The following is a 23,197-nucleotide window of genomic DNA, read 5'->3' as shown; positions in this document are numbered from 1 at the left end:
AAGACTTTTCAAAGGATGGAATACTTTAAGTTTTAAATATCTTAGAAATAAAGACTATCAAAGGTGTGAAAAGAAACCAGCCTACTTGATTTGTTAACTCAACCACCTGCACACCATTAGGATTGTATGTGCTAGGCTTACCTGCTTTGCTGGGTTCAAACGGTCTTGGACATCAGCTAGCTCCTCCTGTAATGAGTTTACTGCTTCTCGTTTTTCTATAGAAATAACATTTACATAAAATAAGAAATATATATGTGTATATATATATATTTTCCCAGATTCCCATCAGCACCCTCAAAAAAAGTAGAGTGGAAGTGAATTTAAACTTCTGCTGAATGCATGATTATGCTACTCCATCTTACTAATAAGGCCAAAAGAGAGGTACATGCACAATCCAGATCTGGGCTTGGAGCCCATGTTTGTAAAGACTTACACGTTCAAAACCTCACAATAAAAAAACTTACAGATAATACCTAGTGTTGATGACATGCAAGGTTTAAAAACATGTACCTTCTACATGTTTGGTAGAAATATAGATTTGGTACGATCATTCAGGAGGACAATTTGGGAATAAGTTTTATATCTATACTGGTTTTGTCACTTACTGGTTGTGAGAACTTAAGCAAGTCACAAGGAAACTAAGCTTAAGTTGCCTTACCTGTAAATGGGTGAGATAAGAGTTTCTATCTCATAAAAATGCTACATTTGCATCATGCCAAAGGCATGATAAGTGCTCAACAAGTATACTGCTAGCTAGGATTACTTAGTAACTTCTATATAAACAATCATGAGGATGTATAAAAAGCTGGTAATAAAGTTTTTTTTTTTGTTTTAGGACCACACCTGTGGCATATGGATGTTCCCAGGCTAGGGGTTGAATTGGAGCAGTAGCTGCCGGCCTACACCACAGCCACAGCAATGTGGGACCTGAGCTGTGTCTGTGACCTACATCATAGCTCATGGCAATGCCAGATCCTTAACCCACTGAGCAAGGCCAGGGATAGAACCCACATCCTCATAGATACTAGTCAGGTTCGTTACCGCTAAGCCACAACAGGAACTCCTAAAGATGTTACTTGCATTTACTTTTAAAAACATCCATATACACATATACACTCCAAAGAAAAATGTGGAAGGGTATTTACTAAATTGATAGTAGAAATTACCTCTAAGGAATGAATTTAATAGTCATCTTTATTTCATTTTGCTATGTTTTCAAATTGTTCTCTAAAGATTTTTTTTTTTTTTGGCTTTTTAGGGCCATACCCTTGGCATAGGGAGGTTCCCAGGTTAGGGGTCAAATCAGAGCTGTAGCTGCTGGCCTATACCACAGCTACAGCATGTCAAATCCCAGCTGCATCTGTGACCTACACCAAGGCTCATGGCAATGCCGAATCCTTAACCCACTGAGTGAGGTCAGGGATCAAACCTGCATCCTTATGGATACTTGTCGGATTTGTTTCCACTGAGCCACGATGGGAATTCCTGAATTAGTTTTTTAAAAAACAACTTTATTGAGATGTAATTCACATACCATGCACTTCACCCATTTAAAGTATACTATTTTGTGGCTTTTAGTATATTCAGAGTTGCGCAAACACCACCCCATCTAATTTTAGAATGTTGTCACTTCTTAAGCATGAATTATTTCTGTAATAAGGTAACAATTAAAAAAAGAATCTAGCAAGAGGAAGAAAGTCACATCTCTCCGGCTGTGCTGCCTCAGACCTTGGAGCTGCTGCTGCATTGCTGCCATGTCTTTGTGCAGTGACAGTTTGTTTCTGTTCAGTTGGTCTACTTCCTGCTGCAGTTTTCGGACATCCAATTCCAACTTCTCTAAATCTGACTGTTTTGTTCTGCTAGTCTCTTCTGTAGCTGCTAAACCCCTACAATACAAGCAGAGAATAAGTTAGACTGTCAAATATAAAATGTTCAAACACAACACCAGACAAGAAATGTTTTCACTCCAGTCTGAATGAGTATAAATATTCACAAAATATAAGGCTCTTCAACTCATTTTCAAAAGAAACCTTATTTTCAAGCTTTCCAAATAGAACATTTGGAATGTTCGTCATTCAAAGAATGACTCACTAAATTGAAGTTTTGTAAGAATCAGAGATAACATAGATAGCACTTGTTATTCCAAAAATGTGATTATAATGGATCACTCACTGCCGATAAGTGAAAAAGGAGGAAGTACAATTGTGTGTGTAATAGGACTTGTCCAAAAAGCAGGTATGTATGAGCATGCAGCCCTTTACATAAGTGGAACCATACACTGTGGGTTGGCTGTTGTCTAGCTTCTTTCACTGAGCTAATTACTTTGAGATTCATCCATGCTGTTGTATCTATCAATACTCCATTCCTTTTTACTGCTGAGTAGTGTTCCACGGTATTGATATCTGCCAATCCATTCATCAGCTGATGGGCATTTAAATTGTTTCCATTTTGGGCTACTGCAAATGAAGCTGCTATGAACAGCATCAGTCTAGAGTTTTTGCATGAATATATGCTTCCATCTCTAGGTGCGGGATAGCTAGATCTTCTGGTAGGTGTGTTTGAATTTTTAAGTAACTGCTAAACTATTTTCCAAAGTGGTCTTACTAACATTTTATACACCCACCAATTGTGTATCAAAGTTCCTTGCTAGCATTTGGTATTCTTAACTATTCTAATAGGTATGTAATATCTCACTATAGTTTTAATTTGCATTTCCCTAATGGTTAATGATACTTAGCATCTTTTCATGTGCTTATTTGCCATCCATATATCTTCCTAAATAAAATGTTCAAATCTTTTGCCCATTTAAAAAACTGGGTTGTTCATTTTTTAATTACTGTTTTGAAAATCCATTTTATATACACACACATATAAATATAACATACGTAAATATAACATATACTATTATATACTATTATATATTATATATACTCTAATATTATATATACAAGTCTTTTATCAGATTTCTCTCCCTGTCTGTGAGATGACCTTTCATTATCTCAACAGTGTCTTTTGAGAACCGGGAGTTCTTAATTTTGAAGAAATCCAATTTTATCAATTTACTCTTTATGGATCATGCTCTCAGTGTCTTGCCTGAACAATTTTTTGCCTAACCCAAGGCCACAAAGATTTTCTTCCCCCCTATGTTTTCACCTGGAAGTTTTATATTTTGGTTTTAAATTATGTTTACGAGTCATTTTATTATTATTATTAATTTTTTTTTTTTTGTCTTTTCGCTATTTCTTTGGGCCGCTTCCGAGGCATATGGAGGTTCCCAGGCTAGGGGTCGAATCGGAGCTGTAGCCACTGGCCTACGTCAGAGCCACAGCAACTCGGGATCCGAGCCGCGTCTGCAACCTACACCACAGCTCACAGCAACGCCGGATCGTTAACCCACTGAGCAAGGGCAGGGACCGAACCCACAACCTCATGGTTCCTAGTCGGATTCGTTAACCACTGCGCCACGACGGGAACTCCTATTATTAATTTTTTTTTTTAATGGCTGTATTCAAGGCATATGGAAGTTCCCAGGCCAAGGATTGGATCTGAAGCGCAGGTGCGACCTATGCTGCAGCTGCGGTAACTCTGGATCCTTTAACACACTGCACCGGGCCAGAGACGGAACCCGTGCCTCTGGAGTGACCTGAGCCACTGCAGTCAGATTCTTAACCCAGTGCACCAGAGTGGAACTCAAGTTAACTTTTATAATGGAGTGTGAGGTATAGCTCGAGGTTCATTTTTTTGTCTTTGGATCTGCAGTGCTCTCAGCAACATTTTTTTGAAAATACCATCTTTTCTCTACTTTGCATCTTTGTCAAAATCAGCTGTGCATATATTTGTGAGTTTACTTGTAGACCTTCTCTTCTGTTCCATTGGTCTATTTGGTGTCATATTTTAAAAGTTTTATATTCTTTTCTAGATCCTCTGCATTTCAACACCCATTTTAGAATCCGACAGTCAATTTCTATTTAAAAAGTCTGTTGAGATTTTGACTGTGATTGTTTTGAATCTATTGATCAATTTGAAGAGAATGGAATCTTAACAATGCGTTAAGATTAGATCTTCCTACCCACAAACAAGGTATTATCTCTCTATGTATTCATATCTTCCAAGCATACATTATTTTACTTTAAAAAAAAAAATCACAAATTACTTTAAAAAAATGTTTTGAGGGGAAAAAACCTAAAAGGAAAGTCACCCCAAAATGCTACTGGTAAACTGTATTATGACACTGAGTCTGTTGCATATTTTTATTTTTTTGCCTTTTCTCAATTTTCCAATTTTTTAAATGGTGTTTATAATGCTGTAGCCCTCCAGAAGGGATCCTGCGAGCTTATTTGTTCCTGCTCTCACCGTTTGGTTTGTGCCAACTTCTTTTCCCAGCTGTCACATTTCTCTTCGAGATCTTCCTTTTGTTTGCACAAAGATTCAACACACAACTGCAATGCTCGGGTCTCAGCAGTTATTCGCTCTATTTCTCGTTTGTCCCTCTCTAGGAGCTGCTTTTGCCACTCTATTTCCCCTTTCTGTCGCAGGGCTGTCTGCTGCAAATTCTCTAACTCCAGCTTCTCCTAAAGCAGATAAAACAGGGGTTCAAGCATGCTAAAAGAGAGAGGCCACGGTTGGCTACGAGTAAAACAGCCTCATTTATTACCTCCAGCACTTCAACCTGAGTCTTCTCTAACTCAGACACCTTTTGGTCATGTTGTAGCTTCAAACCTTGTAGCTCATTGTTTTCAAGTTGCAACATGTCCAGAATATTCTTTAGCTCTAACAGAAACAAAGCATGGTCCAGGCTATTAAATGCATATGGAAACATTTACAAAATGAAACAGAAAATAATATTACTGGCTGATACAAGAAACAACAGATAATCAAACTGTTGCACTGAATTAATGGACACTAATACTAATCAATTGTATTTGGTTAGACATTAATTCGTTAAATTTTGTTATAAACAAAAACATTTAACAAAGATCTGGTTTTAATTCACGTACCCTACTTAAGAGAATTCAAATTAAAACAAATAGAAAAAACTTTAAAATGCATCAGGTGAGATTTTATATAATTCTTTTTTCATTTGAAATATAGATTTTGAGATATTAACTATTTTTTCTGATTATAAAATATTTTCTCATTATAGAAAATTTGATAAAAAGTATAAAAGAAAAAAAGGAAAACCCATCATTATCCTACCATCCAAAGATAATCACTACTGCAAGAGCACCTGCTGTATTTTCTTCTAGGAATGTGCATGTTTGCACATGCATGCACACACACACACTTTAAAATAAATTAGGACTACACTCTATATTCAGTCTTTTTTTTTTTTGCTGTTTAGGAATGCACTGCAGTATTATGGAAGTTCCCAGGCTAGGGGTTGAATCAGAGCTGTAGCTGCCAGCCTATGCCATAGCCACAGCAATGCCAGATCCAAGTCGCATCTGTGACCTGTGCTGCAGCTTTCGGCAACACTGGATCCTTAATCCACTGAGCCAGGCCAGGGATTGAACCCACATCTTCATGGATACTAGGTAGGGTTCTTAACCTGCTGAGCCACAACAGGAACTCCTCTATATTCAGTTTTAATCTATTTTTCACTCTTCTCTCATCAGTATTTTTGCATGTCATTAAATGTTAAAATGTGGTTTTTAAATTCATCATTTGTTTCCAAATTTTGTCATTATAAATTTTGCTGCAAGTAACTGACTCAGTCAGCTTAATTTGTGAAATAAGGAAATAAAGGCTTACGTCTTAAAAAAAAAAGAAAAAGAAAAAAAATATCGCTGCAATGTGCACAAATGCTTGTCCTTGCTAGACAACTAGAAATGGGCTACCTGGTTTAACAAGCGTGAATTCTAAGAGCCTTAAGACCCTGGGAGGTTGTTCCAATGTGTAATTCAATCCACAGTCTGGAAGTGCTCTTCCTTCCTCACACTCTGGTCAGCAATGAAGATGATTACTAATTGCTTTTAATCAACCTGAATGGCATAAAACATCATATTCCTTTTCTAATCTGCTTTTCTTTGATTAGAAATAAGGTTAAAAGTTTATTTGACCATTTGTATTTTTTCTGAGACCTGGAATACAGACATTCCCAACATCAAACTTTATATAACTGCTTTCCTTTAAACTTACCAGTTTTGTGTTTAGACATCTGCCCTAAAACTACCTGAAGATTTTCTTCTTCTTTTTCAATTTCCTGCTTTATAAGTGAAAGTTGAGTTTTTTTCTCACTAATCTGGACGTTCAGTTCTCCTTTCTGAAAACTCAGTTCTTCTAGAAGAGATTTTACTTCCTGTGCAGAAGAAAGAAAAGAAGTCAACCTGCCCCTACCAAATTATGAATAGAAATTACTTTTAAATCAGTTCTGTTATTAAGTATTTCATTTCACAGAAATTCTCATTTGGAAACAAACTCATTTTCACATTTTACATCAAGAACAGCACTATATTTTACACTAACATATTTTTATGTAATAGAAGTGACATATTATCTTCATTTAAAATGTATATGCACGGAGTTCCCTGGTGGCCTAGTAGTTAAGGATCCGGCATTGTCACGGCCAAGGCTTGGGTTCAATCCCTCTCCATGAACTTACCCATGCTGCAGGCACAGCCCCCCCCAAAATACATGTATACATACATATATATGTAATATTTACTATGAGCAAGGCAATGCATAGAAGAGGAGAACGGCTGATTCAGACACATCTCCTGCCCTCAAGGGGCTTAGCACCTTGTGCAGAAGTAACGTAGGGAACATAAACAAGATCACAAAAGGCTAAGACGCCCTAGAAATGCGCAGAGTTTACCAAAGTCAGAAGTGAGAGAAACTCATTGCCGGGTAAGGGAAAAATCAGGCAAGTCTTTTTTAGAGGCATGAGGCTGGACCATGAAAATAGGGTTGGATCTGGACATTGCCAGAAAGGGAATTCCTGGAGAGGAAGTAGTATGAGAAAGGTACAGAGGCAGAAAACCTTGAGAATGTTCTGGAAACAACATGGGGGACAGCTACATAAGACAGCCACTGCATGGATACATAAGACAGCATCAAGCTGAACTTACAGAGGGGTCAAAATTCAGGAATTTATATTTGCATTTTGGGAGGAACTGAGGAAAATATCTCAAAATAAATCTATAAGCCCTATACTAGGATTCTTACGGAAAACTGCTGAAAAACATACCCTGATGTGACTGCACTTCTCAGCAACTTCGGTTTCTCCCAGTCTCAGTGCTTCCTGGAGGTCAGCTTTGGCCTGGACCATGCTTCCCTGGAGGAGATGCAGCTCCTCCTTTTTATGCCCCAACTGTCTGTCCAGGACAGCCATCTCCTGCTGCTGACCTGTCACCTGCATTAAAGAAAAGGAGAGAACGCAAAGCTTGACAAAGTGCTGAGATGGAGGATAAGAATATTTATTCCAGCTAGAGGTTGTGAGGGGCAACTAGGAGGTAGTCCTATTCTAATTATCCTAGATGCAAGAGTCAGGAGGGCAGGCTGGGAGTGCAGGCATAAAATGCCTAACAAAGGCCTTGATGAGAATTCCCTGGTCTAGCAATTAGAATTTGTGCTTTCACCACTGTGGCCCAGGTTCCATCCCTGGTCTGAGAACTGAGATACCACATCAAGCTACTGCCTGCTATGGCCAAAAAAAGAGAGGATTTGCACTCACATACATATAAACACTCAAATCAGAACAAAAAAAAAAATATGATAATGGTTATCCCTCACTCAGGATATGGTTTTCAAAGAACTCTCATATCTATACCTTATTCCAACTGACAACCACCTTGGCAATGAAAGTTATGCAGGGATTTTAAAAATTTATTCATCTTGGAGTTCCCATTGTGGCTCAGCAGAAATGAATCCGACTAGTATCCATGAGGCCTCACTCAGTGGGTTAAGGACCTGGCATTGCCATGAGCTGCGGTATAGGTGGCAGATGCAGTTTGGATCTGTGGCTGTGGCACATGCCAGTGGCTACAGATCCAATGAGACCACTAGCCTGGGAATCTCCACATACCTCAGATGTGGCCCTAAAAAGACAAAAAAAAAAGAAAGAAAAATGTTATTCATTTTTTAAGTTTAAAACTAAATATTTTAAGGGTGATACATATTCACTTACAGAATGTAGACATGCCAAAGGAAAGAAATAGAAAATACTAATAATCCCTTGTCAGATAACCACTTTGTACTTTGATACAGACTAAAAATTCAAACTTAAGTGTCTGTAAACACATTTAACATAAATGATCTCAAAGTGTATCCTGTTTTGAGACTCACTTCTTCTATTCAGTAATACATTGAGTTGAAATCCAAATGAGGGTTGGACTCTACTATTAACCACTAGGATATACAGCCTCATTTATATTTTGTTTTGTATTTTCTAGCCTTTCCCACAAACATATTATTATTATTATTTTGTCTTTTTGCCTTTTCTAGGGCCGATCCCGCGGCATATGGAGGTTTCTAGGCTAGCGGTCTAATTGGAGCTGTAGCCACCAGCCTACGCCAGAGCCACAGCAACGTGAGATCCGAGCTGCGTCTGCAACCTACACCACAGCTCATGGCAACACCAGATCCTTAACCCACTGAGCAAGGGCAGGGATCGAACAAGCAACCTCATGGTTCCTAGTCGGATTCGTTAATCACTGAGCCACGACAGGAACTCCCATGTATTATTTTTTATACTCATAACATGAATGTAGGTTTCAAAACAGCCTAAACTGGTATTTCAAGGTGTCTGCTGCCATACCTGGCTTTTTAGCTTTTCCAGCTCTGTTCTCTTGGCCTGCAGGAGGGTCTCGGACTCCTTAAGGACCTGCAGGTGATGATCCTCCGTGCGTTCTGCGGTCTCGATGTCTCTTTGCAGTTTCTGCAGCCTACAAAGCACCAGCAGTACTAGAGCAGATCGGGAGACAGAGCCCCAAGAGCCATCTTCCAGCACAAGCCCCCTGAAGCCCTACAGAGGCCATACTTACTCTTCTGTCAGCTTTTCCTTCTTCTTGTTTAGACACTGGAAGTCTGAATCTTTTGCCGCAACAACTTTGTTTATCTCCTTCAAGATTTCTTCCTGCTCGATTTTGTGCTGCTCCAAATCCTTGGTGTCAGCCTGGAGCAATCTAAAACACATCACTTTATTTCCCCCAGACTCCCTAGACTTAATGTGTATTACTTATCATAAAGCAATTATCACCCTCTTAGAATCAAACTTCTCATTCATTACACTGACTACCTCAGTGGCTGAGGAAGCCCACCCACCTGAGCTGCTGATCAGCTTTGACAAGGTTAACAGCAGTTTCCTGTGCTCTCCTCTCTAACTCCTCAGCATCTTTCTCAGTTTGCAGTAAATTTCTCTTGGCATCAGTGAACTTTTCAACAGCATTTTTTGTCTAGAAAAGAAACTGTCATTAAAAGCAATTCAGTTATGGAGTTTCCGTTGTGGCTCAGTGGTACCGAACCTGACTAGTATCCCTGAGGATGCAGGTTTGATCCCTGACCCCGATCAGTGGGTTAAAGGATCCAGCGTTGCTGCGAGCTGTTGTGGAGGTCACAGACACAGCTCAGATCTGGCATTGCTGTGGCTGTGGTGGAGGCCGGCAACTGTAGCTCTGATTCGACCCCTAGCCTGGGAACTTCTATATAACAGAGGTATGGCCCTAAAAAGACAAAAAAAAAAAAAAAAGCAATTAAGTTACAATATTCTCTCACAGCTATTGGTAATGTAAACTGATACAACTCTTTTGGAAAACAAGACGACAAAACAGAAAGATTGGGAAATTCCCATGTGGTGCAGGGGGTTAATGATTCAGCATTGCTGCAGCTCTGGCACAAGCGGCAACTGTGGCTCAGGTTCAATCCCTGGCCCAGAAACTTCCACATGCCTTGTGTGTGGCCAAAAATAAATAAACAAATAAAATACAGAAAGACTGAAAAAAAAAATGCACATTCACTTTGGCTCTCCAATCATCAGAAAAGAATTCAGAAGATCTACTACACAAAAATGCTCACTGTTACTGAAATAATATAAAACTTGACAAATAATAGGTCTGGTAAGTGACAATGCATCAACACAATGGAATACTGTGTAGCCTTTAAAATGAGATGACAATGTAGCAACATGGAAGAACCTTAATGATAAAATGTTGGTTGAAAAAAAATTTTTTAATGGTACAAACTTAATTGTAAGAGCAACTATATAAAACTGTATCTTGTCAACAAAGACAGAAAGGCAGTGTAAATAGTCATTGAGTGTGGTGAAACGGTAGATGGTCTTTTAAACTCTGTTATTATTTTTTAATTTTTAAATTATAGTTGATATACATAGTGTTCTGTCAATTTCTGCTGCACAGCAAAATGACCCAGTTATATATTTATATACATTCTTTTTTTTCACATTATCCTCCATCATGTCCCACCACAAGTGATTATAGTTCCCTGTATATGCTGCAGGATCTCATTGCTTATCCATTCCAAATGTTAAAATATTATTATATGTAATTTTTTTCAATTAAAAAATATCTTTCCTCCTCCAAAAGAAAAGTAAACCAAAGGGAAAAAGAATTAAAAAAGAGAAAAAAATGAAAAAACAAGCAAGCAAAGAAGCAAAATGACTATCCAATTAAGAGGCAATGAAGGCAGTTCCTATTGTTGCTCAGTAGAAACTGAATCCGATTAGTATCCATGAGGATGTGGGTTCAGTTCCTGGCCTCGATCAGTGGGTTAAGGATCCGGCGTTGCTGTGAGCTGTGGTGTAGGTCACAGATGCAGCTTGGATCCCGAGTTGCTGTGGTTCTGGCGTAGGCCGGCGGCTACAGCTCCAATTAGACCCCTAGCCTGGGAACCTCCATATGCCGTGGGTGCAGCCCTAAAAAGATGAAAAAAAAAAAAAAAAAAAGGTAGTGAAGTAGTTCTACCAATATTTCCTCCACAGAGATTCTTCCTTTATATCTTGTCAAACAAAATACCATCAATCTAAGAATGATTTAATTATGGCTGAGAATCACAAATACTTTTGAAGCATTTCAAAATCTTCTTATACAAGATTTGGCAAAAACATCTTTTTTTTTTTTTAATCAACTTGGTTTCTTTTTCAGTCTAAAACAAGAGGCTTAAAACAATGTCATAAGAGGTCCAAAAATAGAGTACAGTTTGCACTTGGTTGAGCAGTGACTCACTTTCAGCCAAAACACTCAGTGTTGCAATTGCACTCAAGTCAGAGGTATTTGTCTGTGAAACTCGTCTAGTAAATACCCCGAGTGGATGCAAGAGGGTTTGGCCAGCTCCCAAGGAGCTAGATATTTCACCACACTGCTTTCCACTTTGGATAGCTGGCTTCTACCATATTCATCAGAAAAGCACTGGACAAAACTCACTACACACTCAAAAAAACAGCCTCATTTCTAAGCAGTTTTTTTTCTCCTTCTATGCCAGGTTTTAACACCTGTAGCACAGTCCTTACAAAATGCAGCACGTTTTCCTTCTCTCTTCCTCCTTAGCAAGGTGCCTCCCTGAGTCATTTCAGGAGGATGAAGGGAGAAGAGTTTTCTAGCCTTGGTTCACTTACTATCTCTGCTTACTATTGGCCTCAGCAGTTTTTGTCTTTTTGTCTTTTTGGGGCCGCTCCTGCGGCATATGGAGATTCCTAGGCTAGGGGTCGAATCAGAACTGTAGCTGCTGGCCTATGCCACAGCCACAGCAGAGCCAGATCCAAGCCGTGTCTATGATCTACATCACAGCTCACAGCAACACCGGATCTGTAAGCCACTGAGCAAGGCCAGGGATTGAACCCACAACCTTATGGTTCCTAGTTGGATTAGTTCCCGCTGCACCACAACAGGAACTCCTGGCTTCAGCAATTTTCTTTTATACACCAGTGATATGTTTGTCTCTGATCCTGCTCACACTTATTTGCTCTCACAGTAACCTAACATGTGACAGAAGAGGGAACTGATCACCTGAAAAGAGATGAAGACACTTTCTCTTATTAAAACCATTACTCGGAGTTCCCGTCGTGGCGCAGTGGTTAACGAATCCGACTAGGAACCATGAGGTTGCGGGTTCGGTCCCTGGCCTTGCTCAGTGGGTTAACGATCCAGCGTTGCTGTGAGCTGTGGTGTAGGTCGCAGACGCGGCTCAGATCCCGCGTTGCTGTGGCTCTGGCGTAGGCCAGTGGCCACAGCTCCGATTCGACCCCTAGCCTGGGAACCTCCATATGCCCCGGGAGCAGCCCAAGAAATGGCAAAAAGACAAAAACAACAACAACAAAAAAAACCCATTACTCACAGAATTCCTTTAATAAATTCTTCATTTCAGTTCCTGGGTAATGGATTTCTATTCATTTAAACTGATCCATGTCGAAATGACAATATAAAAATAATAGTTCCTGAGGTGCTGCATGTGGACATGGGGCTTTTTATCCCAGAATTCTTATCTAACTAAATAAGCTCTCGGTGAGGCAGAATTGTAGCTGTGTGACCCTGGACCAGACCAGCCTCTCTGAGCTACATCTGTGAACTCAGCTAACAATTATCTTACAGGGTTGAAGTGGCATTTACAAAAGAGTAAGGTGTGGCCATAGAGGGCCTCAATAAAAGCAGCTCCTTTTCCTCCCTAACTTCCTCTGTGTTTAGTCTCAAGAATACTATCTCAGATCAAAAAGCACATGATTTTATATCTTTATCAACTTGAAGGACCCAGTAAGACTAAGAGTCTTATAAGGTCCATTGTTGTTTTATAAGAATACAAGATGGGTCTATTTAATAAACACAAATACCACAGTCCAAAAACCTTTAAAAAGATACACACAGGATAAAGAGGTGGGGTATGTTAAGAACTAAATGACATTCAGGAGCTCCAAATATGCTAGTTCATTTGATTCATATGGAACCTAGATTTTCTGAGCCTGAATTTATAGATGAAAGCAAAGCTCAGGGACTTAAGAGACTTGCCCCAATCCTCACAGACCCTTAACTAGCAGAGCGCAGCCTGTCTAGCTTGGATGAAGGTGCTCTTACATGTTTTCTTTCTAACTCTTCCTGCCGACAAGAGTAAGCTGCTTCACCCCAAAGCCGATAGCACATACTTTCTCCGTTGTGCATGAAAGTTCACTCTCAGCCTCCGCCAGCAGTCGGTCAGCCTCCCTGAGCTCTGCTCGACGTTTCAGGAGCGTCTTCTCGATGCACTCAATTTCATCTACAATGTCTTCATGGTGTTTGAGTGACTTTTCTATTTCTAGTTCATTCATAAGACTGTCAACATTTCCATCAATGAAGTCTCTAAAAAAACAGACCAATAGATTTTAAATGTGACATTATAGATACTTGTAGCCTAACTGATAAAAAGATGCACAATGATATTCTAATTTATATGAGAAGGGATGGGATATACAGCTACATCTGGTTATGTTCAAGGCCTATGTTTACCTTTTTATTCAACATGGCATACTGTTTTGTTTGTTTTGTTTTTTGTCTTTTTAGGGCTGCAACCACGGCATATGGAGGTTCCCAGGCCAGGGGTCTAATTAGAGCTGTGGCCTACACCACAGCCACAGCAACCTGGGATCCATGCCACATCTTCGATCTACACCACAGCTCACGCCAACGCCGGATCCTTAACCCACTGAGCAAGGCCAGGGATCAAGCCCAACTAGTATCCATCAATGCAAGTTCGATCCCACAGCATGTGGGATCTGAGCCATGTCTGTGACCTACACCACACCCTGAGCAACTCTGGATCCTTAACCCACTGCAAGGTCAGGGATGGAACCCGAGTCCTCATGGATGCTAGTCGGTTCGTTAACCATTGAGCCACGATGGGAACTCCCAACATGGCATACTGTTGACAGTAAGTTCTCTGTATAATGTACGATGCGTTTGTTTTGTCCTTTTAAATATAAAGTTTTGTCTTGTTTTGTTTTGTTTTCGTCAGCACTTGGTCAAGACAATGCTGGTGCAGCCCAAAACGACTGAGTAAACAAACAAACAAATAAATAAATAAAAATGGTTATCTGATTGCCTTACCGTCCCCCTCAAAAACCTTCAACCCCCCCCTTCCATATACAAGTATAAAAATGATATAACCATCTCCTAAACCCTCAAACATCTAGTGCCAATCTTTCCTCGGTATGGCCCCTGCTTTTTTCTGCCAGGTCTATTAGTCATTCTTGTGTTTGCTCCTAGAAGGCAGAGACCCTATTTCACTCACCTCTATGAGCTCCACAGGTCTCCCTCCAACCCTGGTACCTCAGCCAGTCTGGCTTAGAGAACAAAAACTGGGCAACTGTCATAATTTATGGTCCACCACAGAGGACGGCGGTCTACCTAAATGACCCATGTGGCAGATAGTATGTTAGCTAACAGACCCTATGCCAGATGCTGGGGCACAGAGAGGGAGACCCAGCTACTGTCTCCCTGGGTATCTTACAACATGGTGTGAATAGCACTATGTATGGCGTTGCCAACTCCAAACTGTGGGAGCCTGAGATGAGGAAGCTTTTGTGTGAGAGGGATCCCTGACCTACCTCTGGAAAGACACAATGGAGCTAGGCAGGGGCAGGGTGGGGAGCCATCTCAAAGCAGTGTGTGCAAAGGTGGGGAGGCAAGAGAAGACCTGGTGCTTGTGGAAACCACAGCAACATACACTGTAGGGCCAGAATGAACTCTGTGTGGGAGAGAAGGATAAAAAGAGAGAGGCAGGATTCAGATCTTGGAGGGCAGCATATATTCTGACAGGAATGAGAGTCACGTGGGAGAATGCACATCAGGTCTGTAGCCATGGTGAGGGTAGGAAGGAGAGAGAGACTACACCTGGAAGGCCAGTGTGGAAGCTACCACATGAGGATGATTAAAGTCCAGGGCAGTGGAGATGAAAGAAGGGGACCAGTATGGCTCTCTGTGCACAGAGTCAGCAGGACTTGGAGACCAGCTGGACCCCTGGGGGAGGGAGGGAAAGGAAGGGGTTGAGGATGCCTGGCATATTTTCAGCCAGGGTCACTGGGGAGGCGTGGTGGTTGTGCCATTCTCCAAGAGGGACTATACGAAGAGCTGATTTGGATTATTGGCCAAGAGACTTTAGACTTGCACTGTCCAATATGGTAATCACCAGGTGGCTATTAAATTGATTTAAATTAGGAGTTCCCGCTGTGGCACAATAGGATCAGTGGCATCTTGGGAGTGTTAGATTGCAGGTTCAATCCCTGGCTCAGCACAGTGGGTTGGGGATCTGATATTTTCACAGCTGCAGCTTAGGTCGTGACTGCAGCTTGGATCTGATCCCCGGCCCGGGAACTCTATATGCTGAGGGGCAGCCAAAAATGGAAAAAAAAAATTTAAATTAAATTCTGTCCCTTACTTAATTTCCACTAGCCATATTTCAAGTACTCAATAGCCACATGTGGCTAAAGTTTACTGTTTTGGATAGTACAGATCTAAAACATTCCCAAGATCACAGAAAGTTCTATTGGACAACACTGAATTATCTAAATGAACTAATATCATATTCATCTGAATTATAAAAATAAAATGGCTAACAAATACTTTCGCTGTTGATGTTTCTGAATGGTTCTATGTAATTCTTCTACTTCATGCTCTAAGTCTTTCTTCTCTTGCAAAAGATCATCGATATTATGATGTAATTCTTCTATTTCTTTCTCAGACTGCCGCTTGGATGCTCTCATCCACCGTTCCCGTTTCTTTGATTTTAAATGCTGCATTATTTCCTCCAATCTAGAAACTTCATTCTCCTGCACAAAGAAAAAAAAATGCAGTACTGAAATATCACATGATGTTTTCCCTCTTTCCTCCCCAAACTGAAATTAACGGTGATTAAAATGTTATCTATGACCTGAAAATGGCAGTAGTTTCTCAGACTTCAGTATGAAAAGAAAAATTAAGTCAAGCCAATTTCTCCACATGCCAAAATTAAACCAGTGGGCCAATAAAGCTACCTCTTCCATCAGTCCAGCTATGGTTGATAAACATTCACCAAGCACCTTATGGATAATCTCTGGCTCTAGAGTTCAGCATCTGGCAGAGACATATATAGAGGTCTCTCCTCTAGGCACATAGGAGGGGAGCAGGCTGAGAAAGCAGCCTAAGAGGAGGTGTTTTTGTCTGGGTTTTGAAGAAAAAACAAAATGAGAAATAACTAAGCTGAAGAAATAATGTGCAAAAATGTAGGGAGGTACAAAGGCTCACCGGGGAAACCACAGAAACAGCTGGGTACTGGTGGAGGGGAAAAGAACCTGTTCAGGAGATTATTAGATGCTGAACCAACAGAACTGCTATAAATAGAGTGTGCACTGAAAAACTGCAAGATAATGTGAGTAACTACCATTTTTAACCATGTGAATATCCACAGTCCCTCTGAAACTAGCCTGTTAAAAGGGGGCTGGTGGCTTGGCGCCCACATGTACTAGTCCTTTATCTTCCTCTCAACCTCTTGAGAGGAAAGCAAAAAATAAAGAGCTCCAGGTGTCTTGAATATGAAGGAGCCACTTGTAATGCATTTTGTTTCTTTAGAACCAAAAAGTTATAAACATAAACTAGTGATAAGAAAGTAATCATTTCTTGGAATTTAGCCTAGGGGAAAAGTACAAAATACAGTAAAAATTTACATACAGTTAAATGAACATTGCCTACACATAAAGAAATGTGTTATGCAGCCATTAAAATACTGCTTAAAAACACCTGCAAAACCATGGGGAAATATTTGAAACAATAAGTGGGAAAAACAGAATACAAAATCATGTGCATGAGACAAAAACTATGAAAAGAATAATAACTAATCTCAGCACCCAAAGATAAACCCCACCAAAACCTTACTATATGCTGCTCATATACAGGTTTATACACAAGCATATATACGTGTGTATGTGTGTATGCACACATATGCATCTCTGTAAGCATACAAGTATAGGCACTAGCATGTGAATATATCTATATATACATGTTAATACAGTACTTGTTAACAGAAAAATATACAACAAGCTGTTAAAAAATGGCTAATTTCTGGACTGAAAGCATTTTTGTTATAAAATGGTTAAACTGGGTTTATAAAGTGGCCTGGTACCTTAACTCTTGTCCCGAACTGTATTTCTTTTTTTTGGCCATGCCCAAGGCATGTAGAAGTTCCTAGGCCAGGGATCAAATCTGTGCCACAGCAGCAACCCAAGCCACTGTAGTGAAATGACAGATCCTTAACACGCCCCACCACAAAACTCCAAGAACAGTATTTTTTTTGGTCTATTTAGGGCCACACCTGTGGCATATGGAGGTTCCCAGGCCAGAGGTCCAATCGGAGCTGTAGCCGCTGGCCTACGCCCCAGCCACAGCAACGCCAGATCCAAGCCTCATTTTTGACCTACACCACAGCTCACAGCAATGTGAGCGAGGCCAGGGAGCAAACCTGTGTCCTCATGGATAGTAGTCAGATTCATTTCCGCTGAGCCACGATGGGAACTCCTAAGCTTAGAACAGTATTTTAATAAGAGAATGCTTGCTCAGTTCTAAACATCAGCCTTACAAACACACCTTTGGAAGAGAATCCATTCCTAAGAAGGTCAACTCATTAAGCATACAACCTTATTCAGTCTCCCGTGGAAGCAGTGTGGATAGGGGGGCTTACGTCTTTCCACTTACTAAATTATGGTGTTCTGGAACGTTGCAATGCAGCACGCCCACTGGGATGAGAGGGACGGAGAAGTTGGGGGGTGGAGGCCCATATACAATGGGGACCCCTGCAGGAGGCGGGCCATAAACAACAGTGCCAGGGGTGAGAGGTCGGCTGCTGTTGGGCAGCGGAGGAGGTGGTGCATACAGGGCCGTGCCCTGGGGTACAGGAGAACCATCGGGGAACACGGTGTAGATCAGGTATCCAGGAGGAGGCACAAATGGCTGGTCCTCTTGGTCATCCAGCTCGCTTTCCTCCTGGCTATCTCCTCCACTGTCTGCATCTTGAAACAAATAAACAGAAGAGTGCTTTACCCCATGGCAATTAGGTAAATGAGTTTAACAGAGAATAGCAACATTCAGACCTAGATACCTCAAGTGTGAAAATAAAATTCTGTGGAAAAGGTTAAAAGCAGTTTTGAAAAGCAGGTGAAAACAGGGATTCAAATTCTTTTCAGCACCTGAACTTGAGTTTTTCCTATCTGTGGGTTTGTTTTTTTCTGTCTTCATTCATCCATTTATTCAGCAACCATTTGGGTGCCTGCTTCATGCCACATCAAAGACCAACAGAGAGGTGCCATGAGATCCCAGAGCTCTCAGCTCTACCGGCACTGTGACACAGCCTCTCTCAGGTGCTGGTTCACTTACTTATCTCCCCTATAAGTAGGAACTAGGTTTGTTTATCACTGATGACAGAGAACCTAGCACACAGCAGGCACTCAACAAAAAGCTCCTGAAGGAAAAAATTCTCAGAAGGTAATATCCCCATTTTATAGATTAACAGTCTTAGAGCAGCTAAATAATTTGCCTAAGATGATACAGGTACTTAGTAAAAGAGTTAGGATTCACCCCAGGTCTGACTTTTCCCCCTGGAGCTCTGGGAGACAGACCTACACTACTTCATTTCAGATGAACTAATTAATGCCATGTTACAAGGACCTAAGCTGCCACATTCCAGGAGGGCAGGTGAAGCCACTGCTCAGTTGGCTTGGGTAAGACAGGGAGAAGGAACACTCCACAAAAAGAGTGCTGTTTGAGGACCTGGGTCTTTTTGAAGGAGGAGTAGGAATAGGTTTGGGAGAGAAAGGAAGAAGACAGACATTCCAAACAGAGGATGTAAAACATGGAAGTGTGAGAAACATAACATGCAGTTGGGTGCAGCTGACCTGTGAGAGATTGAGGACAACAGAGACAAGAGGTCACTGGCAGAGACCAGATCACAGAGGGCCTTGTAGAGAAAGCTAAGGAGTTTGGACTGTGTCTTGTGGATTTCAGAGAATCAATAAAAGGTCACTAAACAGGCAAGAGAAATGCCACTTCCTTTATATGATTTAACTTACCTCTATTTGAAAATGATTTATGTAATCCACTCCTGATGGGAGAATAAACCCAGTATCCTGAAGCAGGGGGAGGTGCACTGCCTTCCTTCCCATCCTGCTGAGGTTTTCTAAGAGGAGTTGAGGCTGCATACTTTAGGCCGACACCAGAGTCCTTGGTGGCCTGGGAACTGTGGCTGGAAACCTAAAATAAATGACAGCAGAGCATACTATCTCTTACAAATAAAATGGCCAATTGTGGGGAAATGTCTGGAGAAGAGCTGAGATGGAGCAAAGCTGAGAAAGATCTGGTTTCTTTTCATGTATCAAAGTTCTCATTTCTCACTGGCAGAAATGAGATGCAATTACATGGCCATGTGACCTGCATGGGTGTTGGCCACCCTTCACCTGAATGCATTCAAATAGCCCCACGCAGAGCTCACCTATTCCAGGTCTCTGCCCGATTATTCTTCCTAAACTACAGCTCTGACCATAGGTCACAACACTGCAGTTTCCCAAGGCCTACATATAATTAAGGGCGAGGGATTTTGAGCCCCCCCCCCCCATCATCCTTTTTCTTAAAAAAGCATGACCCCACTCTACTTTTCCAGCTTCACCTTTCACTGTTCCCACCCAACCCTCTAGCCCCACAAGGCTACTTGCTTTGGCTAAACCAATCCTCCTCTTCCTCCCAAACTGTTCTCTCCCTCCTGAAAGCCTATCCCTTGAGGGTTGCTAAGTGCTGACTTCACAGCCCCGCTTGTGAAACTCTCTTTCCTAAACATCCCCATGAGATGACTCCTTAACACTTCTCTGCAACTAGAGCACACAGGCCTAGTCTGTGTCACATGTACGTCACTGTTTTGTAACTACATTGGTGTGCCTGTGTTCCCCAATAGCTGTGAGCTCTTTGAGAGCAGGGGCTATAACCCACTAAAGCCAGCACTTGACCTAGACCTCAGTCAGCATGAATGAATGGCTAACAAAATGAAATTAAATCCAGGTGCATATTTTTCTCTAAGCCCCCGTATAATTTTATAGCCATTCCCAAAAGGCTCTCTGGGCTCAGGTCACTTTATTCCCTTCAGAATACGCATTCTGGGCCCCCACAACATTCCACCTGAGCAGGAAGGGGCAACTACCAGATTCCTTGGGAATGTTCTATTTCCATATCACACTGAATACACTTAAGAGTCTTAATGCATGGCTGGGCCTAGATATGTTGTTCTTGACACCTGATCACAGATTTGGGGAAAGGAACATTGTCACACTTCGTTTAGTGTACATTCCCAGCACCAGAGACCTACTTTTGATGATGGTGGTGGTGGCATAAAGTACCAATAACCTCGTCTTTTGAAAGGATCTGCCATGCTGCTGATGTAATCATTCTGATAAGAAACTTCACGTCGAAGTTCAGTAATTTCTTCCAAAACATTTTCAAAGCCTCCTTTGTTATCTGTAAAGGAAAGCCATTCTAGGAAGCCAGGTATGAAATCATCTATTTCCTTTCTCTCAAAATACAAAAGTGATTCCTGAGATTCAGTGACTTTCATCAGTTCCTCAAAGCTGCCATTCAGCCTGTCCTTTGGAAATAAGCTTTAGTTAATGCTTAAAGAGGAGAGACATCGTACTGCTGTTCACTTATAAAGTGAGCCAGGGAGAGAAACAGATTTGTAAATGTAATTTCTTTTGAAAATACAAAAGTAGGAGTTCCCATTGTGGCTCAGGGGGTTAAGAACCCAACTAGTCTCCATAAAGATGCAGGTTTGATCCTTCGCCTTGTTCAGTGGGTTAAGGACCCAGCGTTGCCTTGAGCTGCGGTGTAGGTTGCAGATGTGGCTCAGATCCTGCATTGCCGTGGCTGTGGTGTAGGCTGGGAGCTGCAGCTCCGATTCAACCCCTAGCCTGGGAACTTCCATATGCCTTAGGCATGGCTTTAAAAAAAAAAGAAAGAAAAGAAAATATAAAAGTAAATCTCTCTCTATAACCAAGTCTCTGAATACTACTGTACTTACATAATTTTTAAAAAGTTCTTTGCTTTATTAAGCTAGTTATCACAGCTTTGTATACCAAGCATGGAACTGATCTGTAACAGTTAAATAGATTTGCTAAAGGCAAAAAAAAAAAAAAAGATGATGATTTGATTTTAGAACAACTACAAAACCACTACCAAAATCGAAGGGCAATACTTTACCAGCCCCGGTGAGGTCTAATAAATTCCGCAGCCTCGCAATCTCTGTCCTTTGTCTTTCCATGGTCTCATTCAGTTTTTCAATTTCTAGCACCTGTAAGTTTGTGCCTCTGGTGCCTGCATCTACTTTCTCCATCTCAATTCGAAACTATTAAAAAATCACATACACCATGTTGCCAATGAATATTCTTTCCCAGTTGCACTTATCCTTGCAAGGTGACTATAATTCGGTGATTTTTACTTAGGCTTTACTGATGAGGAACTGCATTACTCCTCGAATTTAAACTGTTCTATGCCTGGTACACAGTAGAGGATCAAGTACTGATCGACTACTGACTGTCCTTCAAAATTCTTTGAGATGTCGCCTATAGCAACTCAGCAGTTTAGGAACCACTAAGGAGGAGGTCTCAGGGGTGGTACCAGCACTGACCTGCTCTTCTTTATCCCTGAGAAGATTCTGCAGGAGTTCAATCTCCGCTTCTGCTCGGGTCAGATCTCTGGCCGCTTGCGCTGCCTTTCTGCTGAACCTCTCTGTTTCCTGCAGCTCCTATGGGGCCGGAGGTGTGAGAAAGGCACCGCTGCTATTGCAGGCTATTTTCTTCATTTCTTTCTTCTTCTCAGACTGATTCCTCTGCTTTCATCAGACTGCCTGCCTGGCTACCCCATGCACACATGGTGCCAAGTCCCACCTTATCTGTGATGTTCCTGTCACTTGGCACCCCACTCCACTCTTCTGTAGGGACCAAGTGAGTAGCGTGCTGCATCAGAAAGGGCGAGGGCTAATTTTTAATTCCGTTCTACAATATTCCGTGACTAGTATCTCTCTGGACTCCCATGGTTAGATTTTTTTCCCTCCTAGGATCTACTGTCTTAATCCCATTAGCATTTGCATCCTATAAAGACTGTAACAGATTTATCTCAGCCAGGAGTCACAGTAACTCATGATAACATAGTGTCATCTGACTGCACAAGATGAAAAAGTTGAGGATCAAAAGGATAAGATGGCAAGCCTTGAAGTTCAGGTTGAGAGCTACCTTTCTAAGCAGATCCCTATACTCTGAGGTAGGGATAGTATGTTCCATTTGATGGTTCCTTCAGGACTCAATACAGTGTAGGACCCATGACAGGGCTGTGATTCGGGAAATACAATCTTCAAGTCTGAACCACTTTATGGTGGTTTGCAAAAGAGCCAAAGTCTATAGCAGGAGATCAATAACACAAGTGGCTATGTTTTTTTGATAGGAACAGTCCTGTCAGAAACTTGTTCTGTACATGGGGACTCACCTCTGCTCGCTCCTGGTTAATCTTCATAACGGTTCCGTGAAGGGACTTAAGCTGGTCTTTGGCAATGGTCAGCTCAGCTGTGGCTACCTTATCAGAGGCAGCCACAGCTTTCTTTAGTTTCTTCAGTTCTTTATCTAAACCAAGAAACTGTGCCTGAGATCTGGCATCTTCAAGTTTCTTCTAAAATAAAAGAAACATTAAAGAGATGAACCATTTGGCAGCAATGAATTAAGATATAAGCTCCATGAGGGCCAGGACTCTGTTCACTGCCATATATCCCACACCTAGAACAATACCTGATACATGGCAGGTGCTCCTGAATGAATAAATACATTAAAACATCTCAAAATTGGATGATAAACTTAGAATGAAATCATTATACTTAGTTAAGAATCTTTATGATCATAAATCCATTCATTTGTTGGAAAAACAATTCTTGGTACCATCACCAAGTGATGGACCAGCCCGTTATGATCCCTGAGTCAGACAATGGGCATATGGCGGTAAACAAAATGGACTTAGCTGCTGCCCTCAAAGAGCTTATGAGAGACATATTAAACAAATACATAATTAGACAAATGCATAATTAAACAAATACATAATTAGACAAATACATAATTAAAATTGTGACTACTGCTATCTAGGGACAGAGCAAGGCACTTGTGAGAAGCTTGCAGGAGAGAATCAGATTGGTGGGGAGAGAGCCATCAGGGAGAAGAAAGTGGAATGATTTGGTC

General features: G+C 41.2%; 1 protein-coding gene across 5 annotated transcripts in view; it reads right to left on the bottom strand.

Moving 5' to 3' along the window:
- The window catches only part of CNTRL (centriolin), a 96,104-nt gene that overhangs the window by 12,365 nt on the left and 60,542 nt on the right, over positions 1-23,197 (bottom strand). For all 5 annotated transcript variants that reach the window (XM_047768296.1, XM_047768297.1, XM_047768299.1 and 2 more), the window contains 17 exons: positions 22,461-22,640; positions 21,607-21,723; positions 21,180-21,324; positions 20,293-20,441; positions 19,010-19,190; positions 17,640-17,953; positions 15,537-15,742; positions 13,085-13,277; positions 9,262-9,392; positions 8,982-9,122; positions 8,756-8,882; positions 7,187-7,351; positions 6,139-6,298; positions 4,655-4,770; positions 4,354-4,571; positions 1,729-1,886; positions 142-215 (listed from right to left, as the gene is read on the bottom strand). In XM_047768296.1, coding sequence (XP_047624252.1) covers positions 142-215; positions 1,729-1,886; positions 4,354-4,571; positions 4,655-4,770; positions 6,139-6,298; positions 7,187-7,351; positions 8,756-8,882; positions 8,982-9,122; positions 9,262-9,392; positions 13,085-13,277; positions 15,537-15,742; positions 17,640-17,953; positions 19,010-19,190; positions 20,293-20,441; positions 21,180-21,324; positions 21,607-21,723; positions 22,461-22,640 — 2,775 coding nt within the window. The remainder of the gene's footprint in view (positions 1-141; positions 216-1,728; positions 1,887-4,353; positions 4,572-4,654; positions 4,771-6,138; positions 6,299-7,186; positions 7,352-8,755; positions 8,883-8,981; positions 9,123-9,261; positions 9,393-13,084; positions 13,278-15,536; positions 15,743-17,639; positions 17,954-19,009; positions 19,191-20,292; positions 20,442-21,179; positions 21,325-21,606; positions 21,724-22,460; positions 22,641-23,197) is intronic.

This window comes from Phacochoerus africanus, chromosome 2 (genome assembly GCF_016906955.1).
Source record: "Phacochoerus africanus isolate WHEZ1 chromosome 2, ROS_Pafr_v1, whole genome shotgun sequence".
NCBI classification, from domain to species: Eukaryota; Metazoa; Chordata; class Mammalia; order Artiodactyla; family Suidae; genus Phacochoerus; species Phacochoerus africanus.
Note: the sequence above shows the minus strand (reverse complement) of the source record. Positions and strands in the feature narration are given on the sequence as shown.